The sequence below is a fragment of the Salvelinus namaycush genome, chromosome 8 (genome assembly GCF_016432855.1).
Source record: "Salvelinus namaycush isolate Seneca chromosome 8, SaNama_1.0, whole genome shotgun sequence".
NCBI lineage: Eukaryota > Metazoa > Chordata > Actinopteri > Salmoniformes > Salmonidae > Salvelinus > Salvelinus namaycush.
The window spans coordinates 35,230,409-35,258,027 of record NC_052314.1 but is presented as its reverse complement, the minus strand read 5'-3'; the positions used below and the strand labels follow the sequence as shown (position 1 = coordinate 35,258,027).

General features: G+C 44.6%; 1 protein-coding gene across 5 annotated transcripts in view; it reads right to left on the bottom strand.

The window, feature by feature from the left end:
• LOC120052634 (exocyst complex component 2-like) overlaps nucleotides 1–27,619 on the bottom strand; it is an 88,815-nt gene that overhangs the window by 26,024 nt on the left and 35,172 nt on the right. For all 5 annotated transcript variants that reach the window (XM_038999668.1, XM_038999666.1, XM_038999669.1 and 2 more), the window contains exons 5-15: nucleotides 25,638–25,751; nucleotides 23,256–23,380; nucleotides 13,741–13,821; nucleotides 12,481–12,626; nucleotides 11,731–11,812; nucleotides 11,533–11,635; nucleotides 9,780–9,898; nucleotides 3,801–3,920; nucleotides 3,442–3,566; nucleotides 3,284–3,352; nucleotides 2,952–3,109 (exon numbers count right to left, since the gene is read on the bottom strand). In XM_038999668.1, coding sequence (XP_038855596.1) covers nucleotides 2,952–3,109; nucleotides 3,284–3,352; nucleotides 3,442–3,566; nucleotides 3,801–3,920; nucleotides 9,780–9,898; nucleotides 11,533–11,635; nucleotides 11,731–11,812; nucleotides 12,481–12,626; nucleotides 13,741–13,821; nucleotides 23,256–23,380; nucleotides 25,638–25,751 — 1,242 coding nt within the window. The remainder of the gene's footprint in view (nucleotides 1–2,951; nucleotides 3,110–3,283; nucleotides 3,353–3,441; nucleotides 3,567–3,800; nucleotides 3,921–9,779; nucleotides 9,899–11,532; nucleotides 11,636–11,730; nucleotides 11,813–12,480; nucleotides 12,627–13,740; nucleotides 13,822–23,255; nucleotides 23,381–25,637; nucleotides 25,752–27,619) is intronic.

Sequence of the window (27,619 nt, the reverse complement as noted above, 5' to 3'; positions counted from 1 at the left end):
CATCCTTGGGAGCAATTTCCAAACATCTGAAGGTACCACGTTCATCTGTACAAACAATAGTATGCAAGTATAAACACCATGGGACCACGCAGCTGTCATACCGCTCTGGAAGGAGACACGTTCGGTCTCCTAGAGATGAACGTACTTTGGTGCGAAAAGTGCAAATCAATCCCAGAACAACAGCATAGGAGCTTGTGAAGATGCTGGAGGAAACAGGTACACAAGTATCTATATCCACAGTAAAACAAGTCCTATATCGTCATAACATGAAAGGCCGCTCAGCAAGGAAGAAGACACTGCGCCCCCAAACCGCCATAAAAAAGCCAGACTACGGTTTGCAACTGCACATGGGGACAAAGATCGTACTTTTTAGAGCAATGTCCTCTGGTCTGATGAAACAAAAATGTAACTGTTTGGCCATAATGACCATTGTTATGTTTGGAGGAAAAAGGGGGACGCTTGCAAGCCGAAGAACACCATCCCAACCGTGAAGCACAGGGGTGGCAGCATCATGTTGTGGGGGTACTTTGCTGCAGGAGTGACTGGTGCACTTCACAAAATAGATGGCATCATGAGGGAGGAAAATTATGTGGATATATTGAAGCAACATCTCAAGACATCAGTCAGGAAGATAAAGCTTGGTCGCAAATGGGTCTTCCAAATGGACAATGACCCCAAGCATACTTACAAAGTTGTGGCAAAATGACTTAAGAACAACAAAGTCAATGTATTGGAGTGGCCATCACAAAGCCCTGACCTCAATCCTATAGAAAATTTGTGGGCAGAACTGAAAAAGCGTGAGCGAGCAAGGAGGCCTACAAACCTGACTCAGTTACACCAGCTCTGTCAGGAGGAATGGGCCAAAATTCACCCAACAATGTGGGAAGCTTGTGGAAGGCTACCCAAAACATTTGACACAAGTTAAACAATTTAAAGGCAATGCTACCAAATACTAATTTAGTGTATATAAACTTCTGACCCACTGGGAATGTGATGAAAGAAATAAAAGCTGAAATAAATCATTCTCTCTGCTATTATTCTGACATTTCACATTCTTAAAATAAAGTGGTGATCCTAACTGGATTAAATGTCAGGAATTGTGAAGAACTGTTATATATATATATATACACTGCTCAAAAAAATAAAGGGAACACTTAAACAACACAATGTAACTCCAAGTCAATCACACTTCTGTGAAATCAAACTGTCCACTTAGGAAGCAACACTGATTGACAATACATTTCACATGCTGTTGTGCAAATGGAATAGACAACAGGTGGAAATTATAGGCAATTAGCAAGACACCCCCAATAAAGGAGTGGTTCTGCAGGTGGTGACCACAGACCACTTCTCAGTTCCTATGCTTCCTGGCTGATGTTTTCGTCACTTTTGAATGCTGGCGGTGCTTTCACTCTAGTGGTAGTATGAGACGGAGTCTACAACCCACACAAGTGGCTCAGGTAGTGCAGCTCATCCAGGATGGCACATCAATGCGAGCTGTGGCAAGAAGGTTTGCTGTGTCTGTCAGCGTAGTGTCCAGAGCATGGAGGCGCTACCAGGAGACAGGCCAGTACATCAGGAGACGTGGAGGAGGCCGTAGGAGGGCAACAACCCAGCAGCAGGACCGCTACCTCCGCCTTTGTGCAAGGAGGAGCACAGCCAGAGCCCTGCAAAATGACCTCCAGCAGGCCACAAATGTGCATGTGTCTGCTTAAACGGTCAGAAACAGACTCCATGAGGGTGGTATGAGGGCCCGACGTCCACAGGTGGGGGTTGTGCTTACAGCCCAACACCGCGCAGGACGTTTGGCATTTGCCAGAGAACACCAAGATTGGCAAATTCGCCACTGGCGCCCTGTGCTCTTCACAGATGAAAGCAGGTTCACACGCACATGTGACAGACGTGACAGAGTCTGGAGACGCCATGGAGAACGTTCTGCTGCCTGCAACATCCTCCAGCATGACCGGTTTGGCGGTGGGTCAGTCATGGTGTGGGGTGGCATTTCTTTGGGGGGCCGCACAGCCCTCCATGTGCTCACCAGAGGTAGCCTGACTGCTATTAGGTACCGAGATGAGATCCTCACACCCCTTGTGAGACCATATGCTGGTGCGGTTGGCCCTGGGTTCCTCCTAATGCAAGACAATGCTAGACCTCATGTGGCTGGAGTGTGTCAGCAGTTCCTGCAAGAGGAAGGCATTGATGCTGTGGACTGGCCCGTCCGTTCCCTAGACCTGAATCCAATTGAGCACATCTGGGACATCATGTCTCGCTCCATCCACCAACGCCACGTTGCACCACAGACTGTCCAGGAGTTGGCGGATGCTTTAGTCCAGGTCTGGGAGGAGATCCCTCAGGAGACCATCCGCCACCTCATCAGGAGCATGCACAGGCATTGTAGGGAGGTCATACAGGCACGTGGAGGCCACACACACTACTGAGCCTCATTTTGACTTGTTTTAAGGACATTACATCAAAGTTGGATCAGCCTGTAGTGTGGTTTTCCACTTTAATTTTGAGTGTGACTCCAAATCCAGACCTCCATGGGTTGATAAATTTGATTTCCATTGATAATTTGATTTTGTTGTCAGCACATTCAACTATGTAAAGAAAAAAGTATTTAATAAGAATATTTCATTCATTCAGATCTAGGATGTGTTATTTTAGTGTTCCCTTTATTTTTTTGAGCAGTATATATATATATATAGATAGGTGTATGTAAACTTCTGACTTCAACTGTGTTTCTCTAATATGCGTGGGAATACTTTGGAACAGATTTCCAAAATTAAAATCACTTGGAGCTCATTTCCTGCTGTTTTTAGAGTCTTATGTCCAACAATAAAAAATAATAATTCTCAAGAGAATTTGTGGGGCCAAATAAAACCACCCACGAGCCAAATTCAGTGCGCAGGCCGCCAGTTGGGGAACCCTGCACTACAGTGACATGTCCATACCTGACGGTGTGTATGACCTGAGTGAGCCAGGGTCCAGTGAGCTCAGTCTTATTCTCCCAGCCACCGTACAATCTCAGCTCCAGCTCTGTCAGGGTGGAGGGGAGCAGAGCACCTCTCACCAGCTTCACCAAGCGATGAGTCACCTCCTCTATCATTTTCTATACAGACACACAGAAACAGACTAGAGTCCAATAACAATACAACAGTACCACTTTGGACCCATTACAAGGCACTGCCCATTTTGCTTTAGCTCTGAAAACTGTAGACACTGATGAGAGGGCATTCTTATGGTTGTAAAAAGTGCATCTAAAAGTATATCCAACACAACTCACCTTAAAGTCGTTCTGTCTCTGCCTGGCATTCTTCTTTGACTTTTCAACCTGGCCAGATTTCTCTCCAGTCTGATAAAAGCACACGTTTGACAACAGTGAAAATATGCTGTGTTGGATCATTACATTCATGACACCCAATCACTATCTGTTTTATGTACCTCGCTGAAGAGGCTGCCGTTGACGTAGGAGATCCAGAGCTTCCAGAAGTTGGGCAGCTGGCCAATCACCACGTCCGAGAGCTTCTCCACAAACTGCACCTGCTGGGGTGTCTCATAATGCCAGGCTGCAACACACAGACAGGAGACAGACCGGTTATAGACAGACAAGCGAAAGTAGCTGAGTAATATAGTGTTGTACATAAAAATATAGAATAGTTCACAATTAAACTTTACAAATGTACACAGTGCTGATGTTTTTGGGGGAAACATGTCCACAACCCTTTCAAAACTCCCAGGTTGAAAATGTCTGGTAGAGTGTATATGGTTATACTGTACTGTAATATAGTAGGGTTACTCACTGTTGTGGCGAGGGGTATGCAAGATGCCCCCCTTATTCAGAGGAGCTGTGTCCCTGATCCTACTGAAAGCCGACGGGCGAGGGTCCCCCTCTAGATCCAGGGCTATGGCCCCCAAGCCCACTGAGATGGAAAGATAGAAGGAAAGGGGGAGAGAGAAAAGAGAAATAAACCCACAGGAACACATACTTGAGAGATTAAATAAACCTTTTTCATAATAACTCCCCATTCCTCAATAATCTCAGCAGGCTTTCACACCAAACAATCCCTCCCTTGCTCCTCTCCTCCGTTCTTTATTTGTCTTCTGATCCACCTCTCCCCTGGCCAGTAACAGACTGCCCCGTTGTTTCAGGGTGAAAGAGAAAAGTAAAGGGGGAGGATGAGGAGAGGACAAGCGAGCAAAGGGGAGCTGAAGAGAGGGCAGTGGGTTTGTACAGGGCAGAGGTGAACTGGGTTTAGCCGGGCCACACTGGGCACAGTGATGTCTGTTCGGATCTGGGTCAGATTACTCTGGCCTGATCAGGCCGCTCACTGCTCTCCACTAGATGGTGATAGAGAGCTACAGTGGTCCTGCAGCAAGGGGATGACTGGCTGACTGGCACTCTTATGCTGATGGCACGGTTATCTTGCACCCTTGCTTCCAGTGCACTTGGCTTATAGTGCACTCCTGTGGGGCACTGGGAGAGGTTTGGTAAAGAAAACCTGGACAGGGTGAAAGGTCAGCCCCGTGACCTTTGGTCTTTGACATGAAAATGAAACCTGCACTGATAAGACTATGATAGAAACTCAGGGTAAAGCACTAATACAACAACACCGCTAGAGCTTAAATAGCACGCCTACAGATCCTTATTGTAAACGCATTGAGAAGAATCCAGAACATATGACACACACACACTCACACACAGTGAGTCACAAACTCATTCTCTTGTGTATGTTGCGGTCTATGAGCTTTGGTGAAACCCCCAGACTGCTTGGGCAGCAGGCTTACTGTACAGGAGATCAAACCTTTCCATCTCCAAATGTGAGGAAAGTCTACAAGGTGAGTCAGACAGACCAGACACGGTTTTTCAAACACATGCATATATAGACGCACAGTAAGTAGAAACACATATGTTTGGAAGTACATATTTAGGCATACACACAACCGCACACACACACACAGAACACCATGGGAAAGGGTTCACCCGACACCTGGATCAACAGCAGCAGCTCTCATCCCTCTCTCTATAAAAAGAAAGATAGGAAAACATGGACAAGAATGAGAGAGAAAGCAGCTCCATATGTGCAGAGTGTGTGTCTGTGTGCCCATTGTGTGCGTGTGTGTGTGTGTGTGTGTGTGTTTATAGGGTATGGCCATACACAGAGTGTGTTACAAAGTATCTTGTGTGTTGTGTGTTTAATGTGTAAGATTAGAAAGTTAATTCCTTCTGTGAGTGTGTGTATGCATGTCTGTGTGTGTGTGTGTGTGTGTGTATGTTGAAGACCCTGTGTGTCTTCTGTCAGCGCGGTGCAGCTCACTTCCTTCTCTACCCTGCAGGTCGCACGACTTCCTGTTCCCCACTGGGTCGCAACCCCGACCACACACACACTGCTTTCTGTTTAAACACACACACAGAAGATACATATCCAGTGATCCTGTAAAGGACTAACACACTCTACATACACTATATTTACACAAAAGTATGTGTACCCCTTCAAATGAGTGGATTCGGCTATTTCAGCCCGTTGCTAACAGGTATATAAAATCGAGCACACAGCCATGCAATCCTCATAGTCAAACATTGGAAGTAGAACGGCCTTACTGAAAAGCTCATTGACTTTCAAAGTGGCACCGTCATAGGATGCCACTTTCCAACAAGTCAGTTTGTCAAATGTCAGCCCTGCTAGAGCTGTCCCGGTCAACTGTAAGTGCTGTTATTGTGAAGTGGAAAAGTCGAGGAGCAACAACGGCTCAGCTGCGAAGTGGTAGGCCACACAAGCTCACTGAACGGGACTGCCGTGTGCTGAAGCATGTAGCGCGTAAAAATAATCTGTCCTCGGTTGCCACTCACTACCGAGATCTAAACTCCTCTGGAAGCAACGTCAGCACAAGAACTGTTCGTCAGGAGCTTCATGAAATGGGTTTACATGGCCGGGCAGCAGCACACAAGCCTAAGACCACCATGCACAATGCCAAGTGACGTTGGAATGGTGTAACGCTCGCTGCCATTGGTCTCTGGAGCAGTGGAAATGCGTTCTCTGGAGTGATGAATCACGCTTCAGGTTGGTGTGGAAGAACTTGACTGGCCTGCACAGAGCCCTGACCTCAACCCCATCTAACACCTTTGGGATGAATTGGAACGACGACTGCGAGCCAGGCCTAATCGTCCAACATCAGTGCCCGACCTCACTAATGCGTGTGGCTAAATGGAAGCAAGTCCCAGCAGCAACGGTCCAACATCTAGTGGAAAGCCATCCCAGAAGAGGGGAGGCTGTTATAGCAGCAAAGGGGGACAAACTCCATATTAATGACCATGATTTTAGAATGAGATGTTCGACGAGCAGGTGTCCACATACTTTTAGTATATGGAGCTGCTTTCTCTCTCTCCTTCTTGTCCATGTTTCCTTATCTTTTATTTACATTGAGCTGTTCAAATGACAGAATTACCAGGCTGTTGATATGAATACAGAGATTCAGGCGAGTTTGAAATTGCCCCTTCATGTTTTTTCTTAATACCCTAACACTGCCTAATAAATACCCTAAGACTGCACAGTGAAGATCTGCACCAGTCAGTGTGTCCTGGCCTTCTAATCATTTAACCGATTGACAACGTTATTTTCCTACAAACACAATTGCTGCTAATTGTATTTCTCGTTGGCGGGGTGTTTATTGTTCAGGAACTAAAAGCAACAGTTTGTAATTGAATTGGGCAGAAATCGATTGAGATAACAGACAAATAAAATGGGAGCTTTTAGACATACAGAAGCAACTGACTGCTAGCGCTGCCCTGCTCGCTGCTACGCTACAAACCAACCAACCACACACAACAATGTGATTAATTGGGTTTCAAACAAAAGGAAAACACATTTTAGGGTATTTTCACAGGTAATTATTAGAGTCATAAAAACACACTAGAATGAGCTTCCGATCCTTCACGTTCTGGAACATTCCACTATACCAGACATGAGAGGAAAACTACAACAGTTACCAATAAATCGAAGAGCTATAGGCTTGCCCTGTCACGCGTGACTCTGACAATAGGTCTCAAGGTCCATTCTGCTAGCTACAACACTGGATAATAATTAGTGTGTGTGTGTGCGCGTTTGATGATTAAAAATGTTTTAAAATAAAAATATGTAACCTTTATTTAATGACGATGATTGATGTGAGGAGTGAGTGGGGCTGGTGGAGGAAAGGTTTGAGAGATACTGGCCTCAGGTGTAGCTAGGTGGATGTGGTCTTGGTGGGATTGGGGCAGTGGGTGCTGCTGTTGAGGGATGCTTTTGGTAAGCACTGGTTTTGGGTTTGGTGTGTGTGGGGGGGGGGGGGGGGGGCTGAGGGTAGCGGGGATGTGGTCTAGGAGTGTAAATGGCTGCCAGGTGCGTAGAGTGGCTGAGCTCATAAGACAGGGGACAGGAGACAGCTGCTGCTGCTGAGTGTGTGCATTTGATATTCAATGATTTCTTTAAATAATGCCATAAGTGCATCTGAGTGACTGGTGTCATCCATGTACTGAATTACAGACTCACTTTACATACAGTAGGCCTATGCACTCCGAGCCCTAACCAAATTCACAGACAGACACTTGACTTCCTGTCTCCGTATAGGCTAACAGCTGTCTGACAGCTGTGTCCAAGTGTCCATGTCTGTAGCGATGTGTAACTAACTCGATCCCAGAGATGAGTGATGCAGCTCTGTAGCTCAAGGTGAAGAGCATTACAGAGAGCACAATAACCCCCCATACTCACGGAGCCCCGGAAACCACTGTTACCCTTAGCATTAGCGCTGTTTATACTCTGACTCCACTACATACGACAGCCACCACCCACGCAGTGTTCTGTCTGCAAGCCTAAGATCACCATGAGCAATGTCAAGCATCGGCCGGAGTGGTGTAAAGCTCGCCGCCAATGGACTCTGGAGCAGTAGAAACGCATTCTCTGGAGTGATGATTCACGCTTCACCATCTGGCAGTCCGACTGACGAATCTGGGTTTGGCGGATGCCAGGAGAACGTTACCTGTCCCAATGCATAGTGCTAACTGTAAACATTTGGTGAAGGAGGAATAATGGTCTTGGGCTGTTTTGCATGGTTCGAGCTAGGCCCCTTAGTTCCAGTGAAGAGAAATCTTAATGCTACACCATACACAATGACATTCTAAACAATTCAGTGCTTCCAACTTTGTGGCAATCGTTTCAGGATGACAATGCCCCTGTGCACAAAGCGAGGTCCATACAGAAATGGTTTGTCGAGATCAGTGTGGAAGAACTTGACTGGCCTGCACAGAGCCCTGACCTCAACCCCACCAAACACCTTTGGATGAATTGGAACTGACTGCGAGCCAGGCCTAATCGCCCAACATCAGTGCCCGACCTCACTAATGCTCGTGGCTGAATGGAAGCAAGTCCCCGGAGAAATGGTCCACCAACATCTAGTGGAAAGCCTTCCAAGAAGATTGGAGGCTGTTATAGCAGCAAAGGGGGGACTAACTCCATGTGAATGGCCATGATTTTGTAATGAGATGTTTGACGAGCAGGTGTCCACATACTTTTATACACAAAATAGCATGTAATGTTAATATTCAGAAGTATTCAACTCCTTGAGACAATACATGTTAGAATCACCTGTGGCAGTGCAATGCAATAAAATGCAAATGAATTACTTAAAAATCATACAATGTGATTTTCTGGATTTTTGTTTTAGATTCCATCTCTCACAGTTGAAGTGTACCTATGATAAAAATTACAGACCTCTACATCCTTTGTAAGTAGGAAAACCTGCAAAATCGGCAGTGTATCAAATACTTGTTCTCCCCACTGTATATACTGTATTCTAGTCATGGCTCATCCTATATAACTAGAACAATAATGTCCATATTGTCTATGCACACCCTTATATAGACACCGAGTGTACAAAACATTAAGAACACCTTCCTAATATTGAGTTGCTGCCCCATGTTGACTCTAATGCTTCCCACAGTTGTGTCAAGTTGGCTGGATGTCCTTTGGGTGCTGGACCATTCTTGATACACAAAACTTTTGAGCGTGAAAAACCCAGCAGCATTGCAGTTCTTGACACAAACCGGTGCGTCTGGCACCTGCTACCATACCCCATTCAAAGGCACTTAAATATTGTGTCTTGCCCATTCACCCTTTGAATGACACACAAACACAATCATGTCTCAATTGTCTCAAGGCTTAAAAGTCCTTCTTTAACCTGTCTCCTCCCCTTCATCTACATTGGATTTGGAAGTGGATTTAACAAGTGACATCACTTAGGGATCATAGATTTCACCTGGATTCAACTGGTCAGTCTGCCATGGAAAGAGCAGGTGTTCTTAATAACAGGGGTCGCTAGCATTTTTTTTGGGGGGGGGGGGGTGATATGTACATTTGTGTGTGCGTGTCTGTGCATATGTGTGAGCATGGGTCTCTACTGCTCATCCTGAGCAGACAGTTTCGCATTCACATTATTCTTGGTACTGATTTAACAGAGAAACAGCATCATTGGGGTTAATTGTTCCAATCCATCTGTGCAGCCTAGTGTCTGTGTGTGCGTGTGTGTGTGTACTGTAACATGTCGGGCCCTGAAACCCAAGTCCAACACCAAGAGAGATGACAGGAGGGAGCGTGTTGACAAATGGCAACCTAACCAGTCTGACTGAAATTGCAAAACGGGGGGCTTTTCTTTCTATCTTCCGTGCGTGTGTGTGAATCTGTGTGTGTTTGTGTGTGTGTGTGCGTGCATGTATACATAGATATAACGTGTGTGTGTGTTTAACTCACCTCTCTGGCAATTGATAAACTCCTCCTTGCAGTTCTGCATGAGTCCGAGGATCCACTTGTGCTGGGCGGAGATACACTGCCAGGCAGGGTCCCCTGATGCATGCAGGTCAGACAGGTACCTGGAAGGAACACACACAGGCAAGGGTGAAAATGTGGGCACAGCACTTCACAGGTGATACTGACACACTCAGGTGAGAAATGGGTGTAAACAGCACTTCAATATGACACCCGTTAAAATCTAAACCCTGTGCCGTCGATCTCCCTCAGCCTAACTTCCTCCCCAAAATCATCATCCCATACCCACAGTCCTCTTCCCCAGTACATTCCCTGTACAGCTGCACTCGGTACTCTGTGGGATCATCACAAATGAGTCTGAGTCACTGACTGTGGCTCTGGGCTGGCTTCATCACATAGCAGGCAGACCAGACTAATTTGCTCCTCATTACAGGAGATCCCTCTGAACCCCTAGCCAGCCAGCATGCCCCCACAAGACCTGGGTTCAAGCAGTATTTCCAAATACTTTGGACATTTCATTGCCTAGAGTACCAGATGGGCGGGTTTTGGTATACACTTTGGGGAATATTCTATTGGTTAAATTTGACCAGGCAAGTTCAATCAAGCACAGTATTTAAAAGAACATACATGGAACCATTTTACTGTGATATGTGGTTAGTCTCTGTAGACATTGTACCAATGCGCCAGCTTAACACGTCTGTAGAAGTTCCCGTGTCAGTTGCGACAGAGAGGACGAGTCAGAAATTGGAAGCGCGTCACCAGTAACGCCACAGCTAAATTACTAAAATATAAATGTTATGTAAAAACCCAGGTCTGGTTTAGCCTACCCTCCATAGCCCCCCCAGCCAGCCAACCAGCAAGTTCACCCCCAACACAGCCTGCTAGTCCCCTTAAATGTGTGTAAGGTAAACTGGGGGTATGGTGGGCGTTTAAAGCTAGCTAGCTATAATGTAATGTAGGAGGATGAAAGATGGCTGCTGTGGTCTAGAGCTGCACTCTCTCGTTCTGACGAGTCAGTCTGAGCAATAATAAACCAGCCAAGACCACAACTATGCAGGATGTAGGGAAAGGGGGAGAAAGAGGGAGAGAATGAGAACAAGACCAAGGGGAAAAGAGGAACAAGGATAGAGAGAGACAGGGAAGTGAGCGAGAAAGAGAAAGTGAGAGAGAGGAGAAAGAACAAGACATTAAGAAAGATTTATTTTAAAAGTACATTTTCTGCCAAATGACCGCGGTCACTGTAGAGTTACGGGGGAAGACCGTCAGGAAAATAAAATAACCGTCATAACGTAAAAAAAACATAAATAAAATGAAGACTTGTTTGCTACAACCCCTTGCTGAAACAATAAGCAACCACGTTTCATCGCGCTGTAAAGAGTCCATGTTACCACGGAAATGGTAGCCATCTTCAGTCCGCTGTTTGCTCCACAACACAAAATTCAAAAAATGTCTAGAGAGGACGCAGTTTTAGGGTTTTGTGTTGTGGAACAAACAGCTCACTGAAGATGGCTGCAGCCGGCGTGCGGTTGAGTCCGTATCCATGGTAACACGGTCCGTTACACAATTATAAAATTAACGTGCCAGCCCTAAAGATGAGGCAAACAATGAGCCAGAGACAGAAAGTAAGAACAGAACGAATATGGGAAATGTAATACACTAAAACCATAAAGACATTACTAATTTTGCACTGCGTGACATCTAACCCTCTACAGTGCAGTATGTGTAAACATAGTGAGACCGTATGTATCTCTTCTGGTCATGCAGGGTTGAAGGTGTCTCCAGTAGCTTGTCCAGGAGCAGACTCCTCAGAGCCCCGATCCTCGTCTCCACCTCGGCATACACTACACACAGACAGGAGAGAACATTGTCATTACTCTTGTTGACAGCACAGTAAACTGGACATCACCCCTCTTCCAAGAAGCTCAGTTCACCCTACCTTTTTTAAAGACCGAGACCTCCGTGTTGCTGAACAGAGACTTGGCTTTCTCATAGTCATTGATCACCACGTCATAATCTCCCTGAAGGAGAACACATACAATTCTCAAGACAGCTCACAGACAACAATATCACAAATGGTTCATAATAAAAAAAAATGTTTATTGATATTTTATTTGACAGGGGTTTATTTCATACGTGGAGACACTTGTGTGTACAGTGCACTGGACATGAACACGACACTTTGGCATTCTAGCTTCTCTAGCACCACCTTCTGGATGCCGGGCTGGAGTTTGAGCAACAGGTTGAGGTGTGCATGTGTTCCATGACATAGACTGACCAGGTAAATCCAGGTGAAAGCCATGGTCCCTTATTAATGTCACTTGATAAATCCACTTCCATCAGTGTAGATGAAGGGGAGGAGACAAGGATTTTTATATGGTATGGTAGTAGGTGCCAGGCATACTGGTTTGAGTGTGTCAAGAACTGCAATGCTGCAGGGTTTTTCACACTCAACAGTTTCCCTTGTGTATCAAGAATGGTCCACCACCCAAAGGACATCCAGCCAACATGGCAAAACTGTGGGAAGCATTGGAGTCAACATGGGCCAGCATCCCTGTGGAACGCTTACGAAACCTTGTAGAGTCCATGCCCTGATGAATTGAGACTGTTCTGAGGGCAAAAGGGGGGGGGGGGGATGCAACTCAACATTAGGAAAGTGTTCTTAATGTTTTGCACAATCAGTGTATACCTTCTGTATGTTGCGTTCGATGTTGAGCGGTAGGTTGAAGAGGAACTTGAAGCGCTGCAGGACGTTGAGGGCGTTCCGCGTTGAGTCAGCTTTATCCTTCCGCCCCAACACCTCCTGGAACAGAGTGTCTGCTGTATCACTGGCTCCTGGGGTGGAGGGAGAAGGGGGAGGGGAATAAAAGGGAGAAAATAGAGAGAAGAGGGGAGAAGGGAGAGAGATGGAGAGAAAGAGCGAGCGTGAGAGAGAGGGTGAGTAATACAGACATCAAGAAAAAGTTAAGGATAAAAAAAAATATTTCACTATTAATACATATCTCTCTGACATAGAGAACCTGGTTTTCCTCTGTGGTGATGGCATGTGTGTGTTATATTATCTGAACTTAGAGGGGTGGAAAAAGAGTCAAGGAGTATGACAGCTATCTCTTACTCTAGTCCCTCTTTTTCTCTCTGGGCCATTAGTACTCTCCTGCTTCTTGGGTGGCCTCGGAAGTGGAGGCAAAAAAAGAAAAACAAGGACTCGCTAATTTAAATCAGAAAAAAAGCCTGCCAGGCGTCCGCCAACCCCACCAAATCTCAAAAGGAAAAACATTGAGATTTAAAACACTTTGCTCCCGACTCTATGCTCTGACTGACGAGATGTCATGTGTTTGATACTTCGAGGGGCTGTTTGTGATTAGCTGATGGGTTGAGGGTTTGACGGGCGGGTGGCGGGCGGGGTGGAGGTTAAGGGGGTGTATGGGAAGAAGACAGGGGTCTTGGGTCGAGGCGCTGTGGGGATGAAAGCAGCGTCCGGCTGAGAGGTTTATTAACCTTCAACCCGGAGGAAACCTTTCCGTTTATTCACCCTCCATGATAGGTAGGAGACGCATTATCATGTATGAGATGAGAGGGGCGGACAGAGGATCCGGCTGGAAGATCTACTCTCCAGACAGGGAAGAACGAACACACGCGGCGTGGTGTGTGTATGAGAGAGTGTGTGTGTGAGCTTGTAAAGAAACGTCCTAGTAATTGAACTTCCAATAAAGACAGAAGTGGAAAGAGGATATTAACCAATGGCACCTGGGATGATGTCTGCGCTCAGCTCACACTACATGATAATAGCAAGAAGTGGCAAGATAGAGAAATGCAGATGGATGGTGGATTGGTCGATGGATGGGTTGATAGATGATCATTCGTACATGGATAGAAGGATGGATAAATTAATGGATGGAAATTTGGATGAATGAACAGATAGCTGTATAGATGGATGAAAGATGCTTACTGTTGAGAACATTCTCCAGGCGTTGTGTCATGGAGCCCTCCACCCTCTCTGTCCCGTCTGACTCCAACCTCTGGTGTATAGCTGCAACAGAACAATACAGTTTTATTCAATTATGTGAAAGATTGTGATGATAACGGCTCAGTTCAATCAAAGTAGGCTGGCCCTCTTAGAAATCTCGTAAATCGATGCATTGCGCTCTCTTTTTTTATAAAGCCCTGCACGCATTAACTTCCATCGTACCTTACTTCATTGTTAACTTATAGACGTAGGAGATACCAGACCCGGTCTCAGGGATGGCTAACTCTGGAGATCTCAGAGTTAAGTAAGACGCAAAGAAATGAAAAGCAGATTTACCTGTGGAATAGGGGTGGCAGGTTAGCCTAGTGGTTAAGAGCGTTGGGCCAGACACACACACACACACACACACACACTTAAAGCTTTAGGCATTCTAACTAAGTGTTCTCCCAATTTCTAATTGGAGGGTTGACTACACAAAAAAAAGAACTGTCTCTATGGCTACAAAGAACAAACAGCTTTTAAATCTGTCCAACAAGGTCATGAATTCCACAGATTAGCCAAATCTGAGTTCATGTAAATATACAGCTATTAGATCGAGCCTAGGCTACTTATCCATGTTCTTCAACGTGCACTAGTCACAAACTGTTAATACTAGAATAGATACATACGGCAAGGCGTGGCTTAACGTGACCACACCCCCGAGTAGGGTACTCCCGTTACTCCCATGTAATTAGCCTAACTTTGGCGTCATCCTAAACAAACTACTGACACTTTTTTTGTAGTTTCAATAAACTTTTTCAGCAGCATCAAGTGTCGTTATTAAAATACTTGGCTGTCACAACAACAAATTACTTGTATGATACTTACTCTGCCACTAATTTATTACCCGATCTGCTAACACTTATACTTACGTCACGGTTTGTTTCCCCATAGCTTTTTCGCCGGTTAGCTGATGTTAGCGAGAGAAATTAATCTCAATCTAATTCGCTTGTCTGAGATATGTCGCGTAACTACTTCCAGTCTTTGCCTACTCTTGAACGGTCTAGAGTTGTTTGGCCTATATGTCCTTTCAACTTTCCGGAGACTAACTGGGGACACAACCCTACCAAATGGATCAAAACAAAGTAGCCTATGGTGATATCTACACCTAGTTGGTGGAATCTCCAAGTTTGCATAAATATCCAAATGCAGAAGAATATTATAGCTGTTATTTGGACAGATACAGCTCACTAGTCATTACTACAAGCGAACTAGCAAGCTTTATACAAAGCAATTTACCGCGGATTAAGTGTTTGAACACACATACATGTATAGAGTAACCGGAGCCCACAACTTCACATCATCATCAAGCATGAAACAATGATGTCCGCCTAACCTTGTACTTGGGCAGTTCATGAAACTGAATTTGGTGGTCTTTTCACATACCATTGTTGAAACAAAACAGTATGCAACAGCTTTTCGGCCTCTTAAAAGCAGGGTTAGTTAGCTAATTGAATAAAGTCCGTTGGAATCGGGTTTTTGGCTGATAATCGTGATTTACATTCCATGCGAGTCATGCTAACATTTTTACGTATAGAATAAAGTGTTTTTAGGTATGATGTAGTTTGTTGATTAAGTTAGTTGAATGAAGACGAATTCAGCCATGGCATTGTAAATATTATTTTTGTTAGCTAGCTAGCTAACATTAGCATAACTAACTAGCTAATGCTGTGCCAATTCCGTTTTTTTCTGTTATCTATAGAAACGCCTAGGAATGTGTTTATGGTTGAACTTTCTGTAAGTTTTCCTTCAAAATTGTTGGTCAAAGCTGAGTGCATAGTGGATGTTTATTAAGCACCACAATAGAGACAGACAGCGCTACCAAGACGAGTGCACACTGCAAAGAGCGTGTTGTTTGTTACGCTTCAAATGGTCTGTGTGGTGACGAAACAGGGGTGCGAATAACGGCTTAAAAATGTTTTACGCATAAAATAATGTCACGCATTGACGCGTTATTAACACGTTAACTTTGACAGGCCTGGTACTGATGTGTATGCAGGGCTCATCTGAGAAAGAGACCTTGGTATCAGCATGACTCCTACTCGAAACAAAGGTTAAATAAAAAAAAAAAAAAAAAAAAATATACACAGTGAAAAATAGCTGAATTAAAGAGGCACATAATCAGGGATAGAGAAATACTCAACAAGACAGAAATACAGAGAGAGTTATTTTAAGATCTCTGTGTGTTCTATAATAACAAATCAGACAGAGTGCCTCTGCTGCTCAATCTAACATGCTTAATTCTGAGATTCTGGAACATTTTCAATTTAAGGAACCAAAGGTAAAACAATAAACAGCCTCTCTGCCCCATTGGTAGATGAGAGGTAACCTGCGTGACCCTCCATCTACAGACACTATTGTCAGACTCTGACCACACCTCCCTCTCAAGCTTTCCCACGCCAACCACTGACCTGACCCGGTCACCACAATAACTGTACTGCATCAATACACCTGACCTGGCTTGACCGAATCAGCAGTACCACCCAAAATCCACTCCAAATGAGTATTTTCCCTACTATCAAAGTTGTTTTGGAGACCCCAACTGGAAACTAATCTATTCTAGGAGAAAGACGGTTCCAAATGGAGCATAGACAGTACACACTCTGCACCCAAAGACAGAGTCTGGAGGAAATTTGCAAATTCTAATGTTTTATCATTTGGAGGAATAATACTTGGGTGAGGATAGCTGAAAGACTGGAGAGCACTATTTCTACTGCTGAGAGGGATGCTGCTAGTGTCAGCTTGACTATACAAGGCTAATGAAGAAAGAAAGATCTGCAGGGTGCACATTCCAATATCAACACTGAGTAGGACATAATGCTGGTGAGGTAAGGCAAGGAGAAGTAGATGAAAGGCAGAGGATGTAAAAGGTGAGAGGACGAGAGGAAATGGAGATGGAGGTCAGAATAGATCTGAACATGTGGACCAGAAAGATATTCATTTCAGAGAGGGAGAGAGTAGGGTAGGCAGAGAGAGAAGAGAGAGCGCGCGTCAGGGCTGCTCACATGAACAAATAAATTGTGGCTGTAGTTAGGCAGCTGGGTGCTGAGAGGGGCAGTGTGGGTTTATTGATAGAACAGGGATAGAGGACGGAAGAGGGGGAGAGAGGGTCGAAAGGGGGAGGGTGAGCGGACGAGATGAGAGAAATTGACAAGGGAAAGAGGAGGGGGGGGAAGGAAAGAGGGAAGGAAAAAGAGGAGGAGAGACAGTTCTGTAAATAAATGTGGGTATGTTCCTTCTGACAGACGGGAGGCTGGAGGCAGAGAGAGGCTGAGGTATTCCTGAACCTCACTTATAGTGCCTTTGGAAAGTATTCAGACCCCTTGACCTTTTCCACATTTTGTAACATTACAGCCTTATTCTAAAATGTATTAAATACATTTTTGCCCCTCATCAATCTACATACAATACCCCATAATGACAAAGCAAAAACAGGTTTTTAAAATGTATTACAAATAAAAAACAGAAATACATGATTTACATAAGTATTCAGACCCTTTGCTATTTATTTTTTATTTCACCTTTATTTAACCAGGTAAGCTAGTTGAGAACAAGTTCTCATTTACAACTGCGACCTGGCCAAGATAAAGCATAGCAGTGTGAACAGACAACAACACAGAGTTACACATGGAGTAAACAATAAACAAGTCAATAACATAGTAGGGGGAAAAAAGAGAATCTATATACAATGTGTGCAAAAGGCATGAGGAGGTAGGCAATAAATAGGCCATAGGAGCGAATAATTACAATTTAGCAGATTAACACTGGGGTGATAAATCATCAGATGATCATGTGCAAGTAGAGATACTGGTGTGCAAAAGAGCAGAAAAGTAAATAAATAAAAACAGTATGGGGATTAGGTAGGTAAATTGGGTGGGCTATATACCGATGGACTATGTACAGCTGCAGCGATCGGTTAGCTGCTCAGATAACAGATGTTTAAAGTTGTTGAGGGAGATAAAAGTCTCCAACTTCAGAGATTTTTGCAATTCGTTCCAGTCGCAGGCAGCAGAGAACTGGAAGGAAAGGCGGCCAAATGAGGTTTTGGCTTTAGGGATGATCAGTGAGATACACCTGCTGGAGCGCGTGCTACTGGTGGGTGTAGCCATCGTGACCAGTGAACTGAGATAAGGCGGCGCTTTACTATGAGACTCAAAATTGAGCTCAGGTGCATCCTGTTTTTATTGATCATCCTTGAGATGTTTCTACAATTTGATTGGAGTCCACCTCTGGTAATGATTTGGAAAGGCACACACACCTGTCTATATAAGGTCCCACAGTTGACAGTGCATGTCAGAGCAAAAACCAAGCCATGATGCCGAAAGAATTGTCTGTAGAGCTCTGAGACAGGATTGTGTTGAGGCTCAGATCTGGGGAATGGTACCAAAAAATGTCTGCAGCATCGAAGGTCCCCAAGAACATAGTGGGCTACATCATTCTTAAATTGAAGAAGTTTGGAACCACCAAGACTGTGAGGACAGACGCTAGGAGACGAGAAGCAAGTACAGGGAGTGAATATGTAATAAATAATGGACATGAAACAAAACAAGGACAGCGTCTGGACAAGGAACAAAACGACATTAATGTAGACATGGAGAAGAAACTGAGGAAGTGACAGATATAGGGGAGGCAATCAATAAAGTAATAGAGTCCAGGTGAGTCCAATGAAGCGCTGATGCGTGTAACGATGGTGACAGGTGTGCGTAATGATGGGCCCCTCGAGCGCCAGAGAGGGGGAGCGGGAGCAGGCATGACAAATACTCTTCCTAGAGCTAGCCTCCCGGCCAAACTGAGCAATGAGGGGGAGGAGGGCATTGGTCAGGGAGTTGACCAAGAACCCGATGTTCACTCTGACAGAGCTCTATAGTTCCTCTGAGGAGATGGGAGAACCTTCCAGAAAAACAACCATCTCTGCAGCACTCCACCAATCAGGCCTTTATGGTAGAGTGGCCAGACGGAAGCCACTCCTCAGTAAATGGCAAATGACAGCCCACCTGGAGTTTGCCAAAAGGCACTTAAAGGACTCTGACCATGAGAAACAAGAGATTCTCTGGTTTGATGAAATCAAGATTGAACTCTTTGGTCTGAATGCCAAACGTCATGTCTGGAGGAAACCTGGCACAATCCCTACCGTGAAGTGTGGTGGTGGCAGAATCATGCTGTGGGGATGTTTTTCAGCGGCCGTACAGAGATTCCTTCACCTTCCAACAGGACGACGACTCTAAGCACACAGCCAAGACAAAACAGTAGTGGCTTCGGGACAAGTCTCTGAATATGCATGAGTGGCCCAGCCAGAGCCCGGACTTGAAACCAATCGAACATCTCTGGAGAGACCTAAAAATAGCTGTGCAGCAACGCTCCCCATCCAACCTGACAGAGCTTGAGAGGATCTGCAGAGAAGAATGGGAGAAACTCCTCAAATACAGGTGTGCCAAGCATGTAGCGTCATACCCAAGAAGACTCAAGGCTGTAATCGCTCCCAAAGGTGATTCAACAAAGTACTGAGTAAAGGGTCTGAATATATATAAAATATATATAAAATAAAATAATATATTTGCACAAATTTTGAAAAAACTGTTTCTGCTTTGTCATTATGGGGTATTGTGTGTAGATTGATGAGGGAAAAAAATACAATTTCATACATTTTAGAATAAGGCTGTAACAAACAATGTCAAGGGGTCTGAATACTTTCCGAATGCACTATATCAAACATGCCATCATATCATGGCTGCCTAATTGGCACAAGCATCACTGGACCACCACAGCAAGAATAATGGCTAGAACACCAGTCCCATGGTCTGGTAGAGGACATTCAGAGAACCAGGGCAGGAACCATAGACTTAGCCTATAAGCAGAAACAGGGAGACCAGAGGTTTTATGGAAGAAGAATGCCATCTGCCTCTGCTCTGAAAAGGATAGAGTAGAGAAGAGAGAAGTCTACAATAAGTCTTTGTACGGTCTAAACAACACAGTTATAAAGGATTGGCCTGATTCTGTAGACATATCTATAGGGGGACAGGACTGATGAGTACGCACATGCATTGCACACACACAGCCTGAGGGTTCTGGTTCTCGTCTCCGCAGAGAACCCTGTGCCCCCTTGCCAGCTGTGAGTCCTCTCCGTCTGTCACGCACTCTCGCTGCCGTGGCTATGACGTCACGGCTAACCTAAACACCCCGTCAGGCGCCGGATAAAACAAACACACACACACAGAGCAGCGGAGGAAGAGACGCAGGCAGCCCCACTCAGCTTCCTGGAACCCACTGATTCTAAAGCTGGAGATGTTTTGACTCCCGACTGCTGTAGACGAGTCGGAGGTTCGGAGCGTTGGGAATACGGCCCTGGGAAATCTTGGATTTTGGAACACGGTAGCGGTAGTCTGTTTCCTGTATTGCAGGGCCACTTCCTTTTCACACAACAATAAAAAACTTAAAATGTGTACATTTTTCAGAGCCCCCCACCCCAAAAAACCCCCTGCCTCTCTATCAGTCTGTTAGCCAGGTAGTCAGTCAGCCAGGTCTCAGAAGACCCCTGTGGAACATGGTTCAATTTGTCAGGGGATCAGCCTAACCAAACAGCCCCCTAGCATGACTATGAACCCCTATGCCTTTCACCAAGCTGTCTGGGTCACAACAATTTAAGAGAACTGTTCCTTCACTTTCTTTTTTACCCAGCTCCTGGCCCACTGGATGGGTGACCCCAGACTTCAAGGTAATTTGACCTCTGCGACCTCATGTAACCCCTCAATGCAGACACGTACCCTGCAGGTACAAGCGTCAGTCAAACAGTGAAGGGGAACAGTGTAATAAGGGTGTTATGAGGTTGTAATATAAATGTGCTTTGGGATGAGGGTGAGGTTAGCCATTTAGCGGCTGGTGCTAAACTGTGTTGAAGCCCAGCAGGGAAACACAAAGGCCATTATTACTGAGAGACATCCGTGGTCATACACGTCTCGGTTTCTGTTGGAGGAGACGAATGAGGTGAGATTGAGGATCGGAGAGGGCGGGACAAGAGAGAGAAAGCCAAGAAAGAGAACAGGAGAAAGAGAAGAAACCCATGGATTCTCAAAACACACCACTTGTTTGAACCATTTTGTTGTTGAACAGAACTCATTTAAATTTTCCAGATTTGGCCCACGCAGAGACATTCCTTCCTCATTTCCACACTGCGATCCCCAGTCCCCTACTCGCTCTTATCAATAAAACATCAGGCTTTTACGATAGCCATAAATAAAATTCTCACATGCAGGCAGAAGAGAAAATAAACTGAGGAGACAAAAAGTAAAGGCATTAAAACGGTGATTGAGTGAGCTGGAAGCACCACAGGCTAAACAGCAATTAGTACCGTGCCACTTTTAATGCAATACATTCTGACCACAGAGCACACACACACACGTGCACACACTCGCACGCATGCAAACACACACGCGTCATTTTTTTTCCCCTTTCAATTTGTACAGCAACACCTAAGGAGTAGCTAATTTGGAATGACTACAACTGAGACGACCTGCCAAACAGAGACAGAGAGAGAGAGAGAGAGAGAGAGACAAAGAAAGGATTCACAGTTACACAGACAGCTGTGCTAACTGGGCCTGGCAATGAGCGACTGCTGGAGCCGCCTAGAGCCGTCTGGCTCTGGCACATTACTAAAGCTTACCCTTACCATATGCTGGGCTAGCACTCAGATATTCTTTATAACCAAGCAAAACAGGGCCTCTGAGAAGCATCCTTCTAAAAACAGCCATAATCAGAGGACTAAATACTGTAATGAGTCAGAATATACTCTCAAACCTGTACAGTGAAGTACATCCTAATATCAAAGGTCAATTGACTTTCATCTTATGGTCCATTGCTTCCTGACTCACAGGTCATTGGAGTCCATCAACGAGCACTACTTCCTGGGTCACTGAGGACTTGTGCTTCCCATTGGGTTCATATTGGGCATGATTAGTATAGTGAACGTGAGAAAGGGTCTGTATTGTTCCCCTCGGTCACGTTAGGACCGTTATCATCCCGATTACTCTTGCCTGCATTGTGTGGCCCTGCTCCATTTATTTAGATTCAGTTGCCAACAATGAAAACATTGCCTCGGACCCCCCCGCGCTCCTACCGGGGCACAAACATTACATTAGGAAAGCAATAATAATAATGACAGAGGCATATAAATAGTAAGGGGAAGTAACTGAGTGGTTATGAGGGGAAATAAGAGTAAACAGACAAAAATATGAATGATACAGTTGAACAATTGATTTCACTGAACTAACTGGCAGAGCGACAGCAGTCACAATGTTACCTCAGAGGTTTCACAGAGTGGATCATAAAGGCTATGTGTGTGTGGGGTGGGGGTCAGTATACGTGTGCATTAGTAAACGTGTCTGTCCAGTATGTGCATGTTCCGTACGTGTGTTTGTGTGTATAGTGAGAGGCAAATGTAAGTGTGTACAATTACAATTATAATTTGTGTAATGCAAATCAGCACACTCCACTCTAAGGTTCTTTTTTCACATGTATTATTTTAACATTTACTTAACCAGGCAAGTCAGTTAAGAGCAAATTCTTATTTACAATGACGGCCTATGAACAGTGAGTTAACTGCCTTGTTCAGGGGCAGAAGGACAGATTTTTACCTTGTCAGCTCGGGAAATTGATCTAGCAACCTTACGGTTCACTGGCCCAACGCTCTAACCACTAGGCTACCTGCTGTCTATAAGGACGCAGCAGCGCAGCAGTACAGATTGCCTCATGGCCCTGCCTGTGCCTGCTACCGTGCAAGTAGTGTGATTGACAGTTGAGAGCTGACGTGGTTTTAATGAAAGTGAATTAGGCGTGATGTGGTTGGCTAGCCGTACTGCAGTACACTGAAGCACAGAGCACCACTCCACTGTAATCAACCACTGCTAGACCCACCGCACGGCCGTGTGATGATACACACGCTCACACACACACACGCTCACACCAGAGTTCTGAGAAATGGTTGGGTGTTAACTCAGTCATTAGATTACATGCCCACTGCAAAAGACTACTAACCGTATCCCGAACCATACCTGGCTTAGTCTTACACGCACCGCAATACACCACGAGCCTGACAAACTCTTACCTGCATCATGAGAGCCAAGTTCCGTCAACCCTGTAACAATTTTACATTCAATATCTTAACAGTGTTAACATCTCTCTCGGTGTAATAACACACGTACGATGTGTACCACACACTCTCTGTGTAGTATTGGCGTACTGTGTACCACACACTCTCTGTGTAGTAGTGGCGTACTGTGTACCACACACTCTCTGTGTAGTAGTGGCGTACTGTGTACCACACACTCTCTGTGTAGTAGTGGCGTACTGTGTACCACACACTCTCTGTGTAGTAGTGGCGTACTGTGTACCACACACTCTCTGTGCAGTAGTGGCGTACGGTGTACCACACACTCTCTGTGTAGTATTGGTGTACTGTATCTTACCTGCGAGAGCATCCTGAGCCTCGAAGAAGGTGCTGAGGCCTCCCTTCACATAGGCCAGACTGCCCTCATTCTTCTTAGTGGCCTGCTTCTTCAGGTTACTGGCTGCCATACGCAACTGGTCGAAACTGAGAGGGGGGAGAGAGAAAGAGGGGGGGGGGGGGGTACCATCAGTCAGAGGAGTTGTGTGTGCGTATTCTTTTGTGTGTGGAACAGAGTGCATGTGCGCCGTGCCTGAGTGAGTGTGAGCTTGCGTGTCCGCAGGAGGGTGTGTGTGTGTGTCTCCTGGGAGTGAATGGAGGTTTCCTCTGGAGGAAGAAACACATGCCCTGTCAACCAAAAACAACCCAACGGACCCTGAAGTTCTGCAGTAGCTAGTCAGGACTCGGCAGGATCCAACCGTTAGACTGGGGTTAGTTGGAGGGGAACCATGACGGAAAGGAAACCAGGATAGACTAATAATAACCTGACAGACAGGCTGACAAACACTGTCCTAATATGACAAAGACCAGGGGTTAGAGTTCAACAAGAGAAAGGACACTTCCTTCACATGTCCAACGTTTTCTTGTTGGGTCAAAGATCAAGAAGGAATGGAGGTAGATTGTATTTGTTTACAGACTAAATCTGTCTCTGGGTTAGGGGATAGATTGGAAGGGCTGAGAACCATGTAAAAGACAACATTAAAAAGGTTCTCTTGTCTCAAGTCACAGCAATAGTTTCAAAAGTTGAACTATGCTGCTGACAAAGAAAACATCTAGGATTCATGTGTATGTTTGTGACTAGTAGTTGTTTGGGCTGACGTTCATAAAGAAGTTACAGTGCCTTCAGAAAGGATTCACACCCCTGGACTTTTTGAAACATTGTGTTGTGTTACAGGCTGAATTTAAAATGTACATTTTGTGTCCCTGGTGTACATAGAATACCCCACAATGTCAAAGTGGAATTTTGATTTTAGAAATGTTTACAAATAATAAAACATTTAAAGCTGAAATGTCTTGAGTCAATAAGTATTCAACTCTTTTGTTATGGGCAAGCCCAAATATATTCAGGAGTAAAGATTTGCTTAACAAGTCACATAATAAGTTGCATGGACCTAATGTGCAATATTAGTGGTTAATAAAATTTTTGAATGATTACACCATCGCTGTACCCCACACATACAATTATCTGTAAGGACCCTCAGTCGAGTAGTGAATTTCAAGCACAAATTCAACCACAAAGATAAGGGAGGTTTTCCAATGCCTCGGAAAGAAGGGCACCTATTGGTTGATGGGTACAATTTTTAAAAAGGCAGACACTGAATATCCCTTTGAGCATGGTGAAGTTATTAATTACGCTTTGGTTGGTGTATCAATACACCCAGTCGTCCTTCCTAACTCAGTTGCCAGAGAGGAATAAAACCCGAGCAATGGTGATTTTAAAACCGTTACAGAGTGTAATGGCTGGGATAGGAGAACACTGAGGTTGAATCAAAAACATTGTAGCTACTCTACAATACTAACCTAAATGACAGAGTCCAAATATGGAAGTCTGTACAGAACAAATATTCCAAAACATGCAATAACTTTGCAATTAGGCACTAAAGTAATACTGCAAAAAATGTGGCAAAGAAATGAACTTCCTGTCCTGAATACAAAGCATTATGTTTGGGGCAAATCCAACACAACACTTCACTGACTCCCACACTTCATGTTATGGATATGCTCGTCATCGGCAAAGGATTAGAGAGGTTTTTTTTAGGACAAAAAGAAACAGAACAGAATTAAGCACAGGCAAAATCCTAGAACCTGGACTTGGTTCAGTCTGCTTCCCGTCAGACACTGGGAGACAAATTCACCTTTCAGCAGGACAATAACCTAAAACTCAAAGCCAAATCTTTCACTGGAGTTGCTAACCAAGACAACAACGTGTTCTAGTTGCAGTTTTGACTTAAATCAGCTTGGAAATCTATGGCAAGACTTAAAAATGGCTTTCTAGCAATGATCAACAACCAACTTGACAGAGCTCGAAAAGTAAAAAAAAATAATAATGGGCAAATATATTACAATCCAGGTGTGCAAAGCTCTTAGAGACTTACCCAAAGGTGATTATTGATTCAGGGTGTTGAAAACTTACTGTATCTAATCCAGATAGTGTTTTGTCATTAATCTTATAATTAAAAATATATATATTCTTGCACTTTGACATTTGAGTATTTAGTGTAGATCGGAGAAAAAGAGAAAAAAAAGACAATTCAATCCACTTTTAACACAACAAAAATGTGGAAAAAGTCAAGAGGTGTGAATACTTTCTGAAGGCGCTGTAGTTGGGAAGGAGTGCTGTCTGATTGGCTGTGTCTCTTAGACCCAGAGGCCGTAAAAAAAAATATTGGTTGGTCCGACCTACCTGGTGACCGAGTGGTTCTCGATAAGGTACCAAGTAGCTGAGAAGTTCTCGCTGGTGAACTCTCCACTCACACCTGGAAACAATGCCTCCAGATCTTTCAGAGGGACCTTACCCCTGGGGGAGAAAACACACACATACAAGAGATTACTAAGGAAACCCTATTCAAATGTATGTTTTATGTCTCCTATGTAAGATCATGCAGTGGTCCCTGTATGGATCAGTTGGTAGAGCATGGTGCTTGCAATGCCAGGATTGTGGAGTTTGAATCTCGGGGCCACCAATATGTAAAATAGATGTATGCATGCATGCATGACTAAGTCACTTTCAGTTAAGTGTGTGCTAAAAGGCATGTATTATTATGCTGCAAAACCCATTTCCCTCTTTGACAATAAAGTTGGAGCTTGAACAATCTACATCAACACTGAATTAGAGGGAACGCTTACAACTGTACATAGTTACTCAAATAAGAAAGAACATTCACCAGTTACATTATACAAAACAACAAGAACTTCATTCTATAATGTAATAAGGTGAAAGGTAACTTGACGTGTTGGTATAAAGTCCTCCAGCGGGGTCAGCGTGAGGCCAGGCCGTGCCCAAAGAGGAAGGCCTGGGCATGGGAAGAGCAGTGTGTGACGCCTGGGCGCCCCTGGAGGTCCCAGAAGTTGTTAGGAAGGTTTGATCTGTGGTAATGACCCGTGGGCTACACAAACTAAACTCTAAAATGAAACCCACCGCCCACCCAGCCTCTACTGTACTGGAACACACTGAGCCCCGAGGGGATAAATACACACACATGCACAACACAAGCACACACACACACACACGCCACAGAGCAGAACTATCTCAGTGCCGATCGGTAAAGATGGGTTGTCATGGGAAAGAAGTGGGAGAAAGAGAGGGAGGGTGAAACTGCAAGTTTGATCACCATGAAAGGTTAACGTCAATTAACCTCTCGAAACCCTTCCGTTTCAAAGTGCTCGTGCTGCTTCTGGTAACGGTGTGGCTCAGTAACGGAGTAACGGAGTGTTTCGCTAGCAATGCACAGGTTGTGGACTGACTTCCTAGACCATGTACACACTTAATAAAAATGTACTCACCGCACTGTTTGGCGCTTTACAAAGCGTCTGCTATGTGGCATATTACATTTATACAGTTGAAGTCGGAAGTTTACACACACTTAGGTTGGAGTCATTAAAACTCGTTTTTCAACCACTCCACAATTTTCTTGTTGACAAACCATAGTTTTGGCAAGTCGATTAGGACATCTACTTTATGCATGACACAAGCAATTTTTCCAACAATTGTTTACAAACAGATTATTTCACTTATAATTCACTGTATCACAATTCTAGTGGGTCGGAAGTTTACATACTCTAAATTGACTGTGCTTTTAAACAGCTTGCAAAATTACAGGAAATTATGTCATGGCTTTAGAAGCTTCTGATAGGCTAATTGACATCATTTGAGTCAATTGGAGGTGTACCTGTGGATGTATTTCAAGGCCCACCTTCAAACTCAGTGCCTCTGCTTGACATCATGGGAAAATCAAAAGAAATCATCCAAGACCTCAGAAAAAAAAATTGTAGACCTCCACAAGTCTGGTTCATCCTTGGGAGCAATTTCCAAACGCCTGAAGGTACCACGTTCATCTGTACAAACAATAGTATGCAAGTATAAACACCATGAGACCACGCAGCCATCATACCGCTCAGGAAGGAGGCGCGTTCTGTCTCCTAGAGATGAACGTACTGTGGTGTGAAAAGAGCAAATCAATCCCAGAACAACAGCAAAGGACCCTGTGAAGATGCTGGAGGAAACAGGTACAAAAGTATCTATATCCACAGTAAAATGAGTCCTATATTGACGTAACCTGAAAGGCCGCACAGCAAGGAAGAAGCTACTGATCCAAAACCGCCATAAAAAAGCCAGACTACGGTTTGCAAGTGCACATGAGGACAAAGATCATACTTTTCGGAGAA